The sequence below is a fragment of the Onychostruthus taczanowskii genome, unplaced genomic scaffold, assembly GCF_017590055.1.
Source record: "Onychostruthus taczanowskii isolate IOZ18803 unplaced genomic scaffold, ASM1759005v1 scaffold987, whole genome shotgun sequence".
Classification (NCBI taxonomy): domain Eukaryota; kingdom Metazoa; phylum Chordata; class Aves; order Passeriformes; family Passeridae; genus Onychostruthus; species Onychostruthus taczanowskii.
In genome coordinates, this window is record NW_024507957.1 from 4,832 (window position 1) to 5,368 (window position 537).

The 537-nt window shown below is 67.4% G+C and overlaps 1 protein-coding gene across 1 annotated transcript in view; it reads right to left on the reverse strand.

Annotated features, from left to right (window-relative positions):
• The window catches only part of LOC121348099 (histone H3.3A-like), a 5,030-nt gene extending 4,503 nt beyond the window's left edge, over nucleotides 1–527 (reverse strand). The window contains exon 1 of the mRNA XM_041427291.1: nucleotides 11–527. Coding sequence (XP_041283225.1) covers nucleotides 11–138 — 128 coding nt within the window. The 5' untranslated portion in view covers nucleotides 139–527. The remainder of the gene's footprint in view (nucleotides 1–10) is intronic.
• Between the last annotated feature and the right edge of the window lie 10 nt (nucleotides 528–537).

Below are 537 nucleotides of genomic sequence, written 5' to 3' on the forward strand. Positions count from 1 at the left end.
CTCCAGTTACCGGTAGCGATGCGGTTTCTTGACGCCCCCCGTGGACGGCGCGCTCTTCCGGGCCGCCTTGGTGGCCAGCTGCTTGCGCGGCGCCTTGCCGCCGGTGGATTTCCGAGCCGTCTGCTTGGTTCGGGCCATCCCGGGCCGTCACAGCCTGCACGCGCCGGGAGCGGCGGCGAGAGAAACGGGAGAAGGGGGAGAAAAAACGGGAAAAACGGGAAAAACCGGGACACAGAACCCCGCGCGGCCTACGCGACTACAACTCCCATCAGCGCCCCGCGCCGCGTCACGTGATCGCTCATGCGAGCCTGATTGGTTGAGCGCGACGGCGGCTCCGCCACGAACTACTAAACCCAGAAGCCTCCGCGAAGCCCCCGCTGATTCGCCGCGGCAGCCGCACTCACGCGCCCGCCCTTTGATAGACGTGCCTCCAAGCCAATCAGGTCTCGGCCTTCTGGCCAATCATCGCGCGGCACCGCACGGAAGGCGGCACTAAGGAGAATCGTCTCCTCAGGCGACCCCGGCCCTCCCCCCCCA